At 64.7% G+C, this 416-nt stretch overlaps 1 protein-coding gene across 1 annotated transcript in view; it reads right to left on the bottom strand.

Annotated features, from left to right (window-relative positions):
- EMH_0092900 (uncharacterized protein) overlaps positions 1–416 on the bottom strand; it is a gene marked incomplete at both ends in the record, with an annotated part of 6,080 nt that overhangs the window by 4,013 nt on the left and 1,651 nt on the right. Inside the window, one exon of the mRNA XM_013494880.1 lies at positions 349–416. Within this exon, the coding sequence (XP_013350334.1) occupies positions 349–416 (68 nt within the window). The remainder of the gene's footprint in view (positions 1–348) is intronic.

Genomic DNA, 416 nt, shown 5'->3' with positions numbered 1-416 from the left:
TGTCTGTCTGCTGCCGCACCCGCAGCAGCGGCTGCTCGTGCCCTTTGAGTGTATAAGCCAGACGTGCTGAGGTCCGAGCAGCAGCAGCAGCAGCAGCAGCAGCAGCAGCAGCAGTAGTGGGTCCCCCCCTACCACCCCCAGCACCAGCACCAGCACCAGCACCGGCTGCAGCACCAGCAGCAGCAGCAGCAGCAGCAGCAGCAGCAGCAGCAGCAGCAGACCACACCAGCAACCTGCGGCTTCTACCTGCATGCCATGTTATAAGGTGTCGGCAGCGCAAGCGGCAGCAGTGGAGGCTGCACTGCAGCTCAGTGTCGCTGCAGCGGCGCGAAGCAAACAAGCCCCCACTCAGCTGCTGCTGCTGCTGCTGCTGCTGCTGCTGCTGCTGTTGCTGCTGCTGCTGCTGCTGCTGCTGC

This window comes from Eimeria mitis, genomic scaffold, assembly GCF_000499745.2.
Source record: "Eimeria mitis Houghton genomic scaffold, Emh_scaff132, whole genome shotgun sequence".
Classification (NCBI taxonomy): Eukaryota; Apicomplexa; class Conoidasida; order Eucoccidiorida; family Eimeriidae; genus Eimeria; species Eimeria mitis.
Note: the sequence above shows the minus strand (reverse complement) of the source record. Positions and strands in the feature narration are given on the sequence as shown.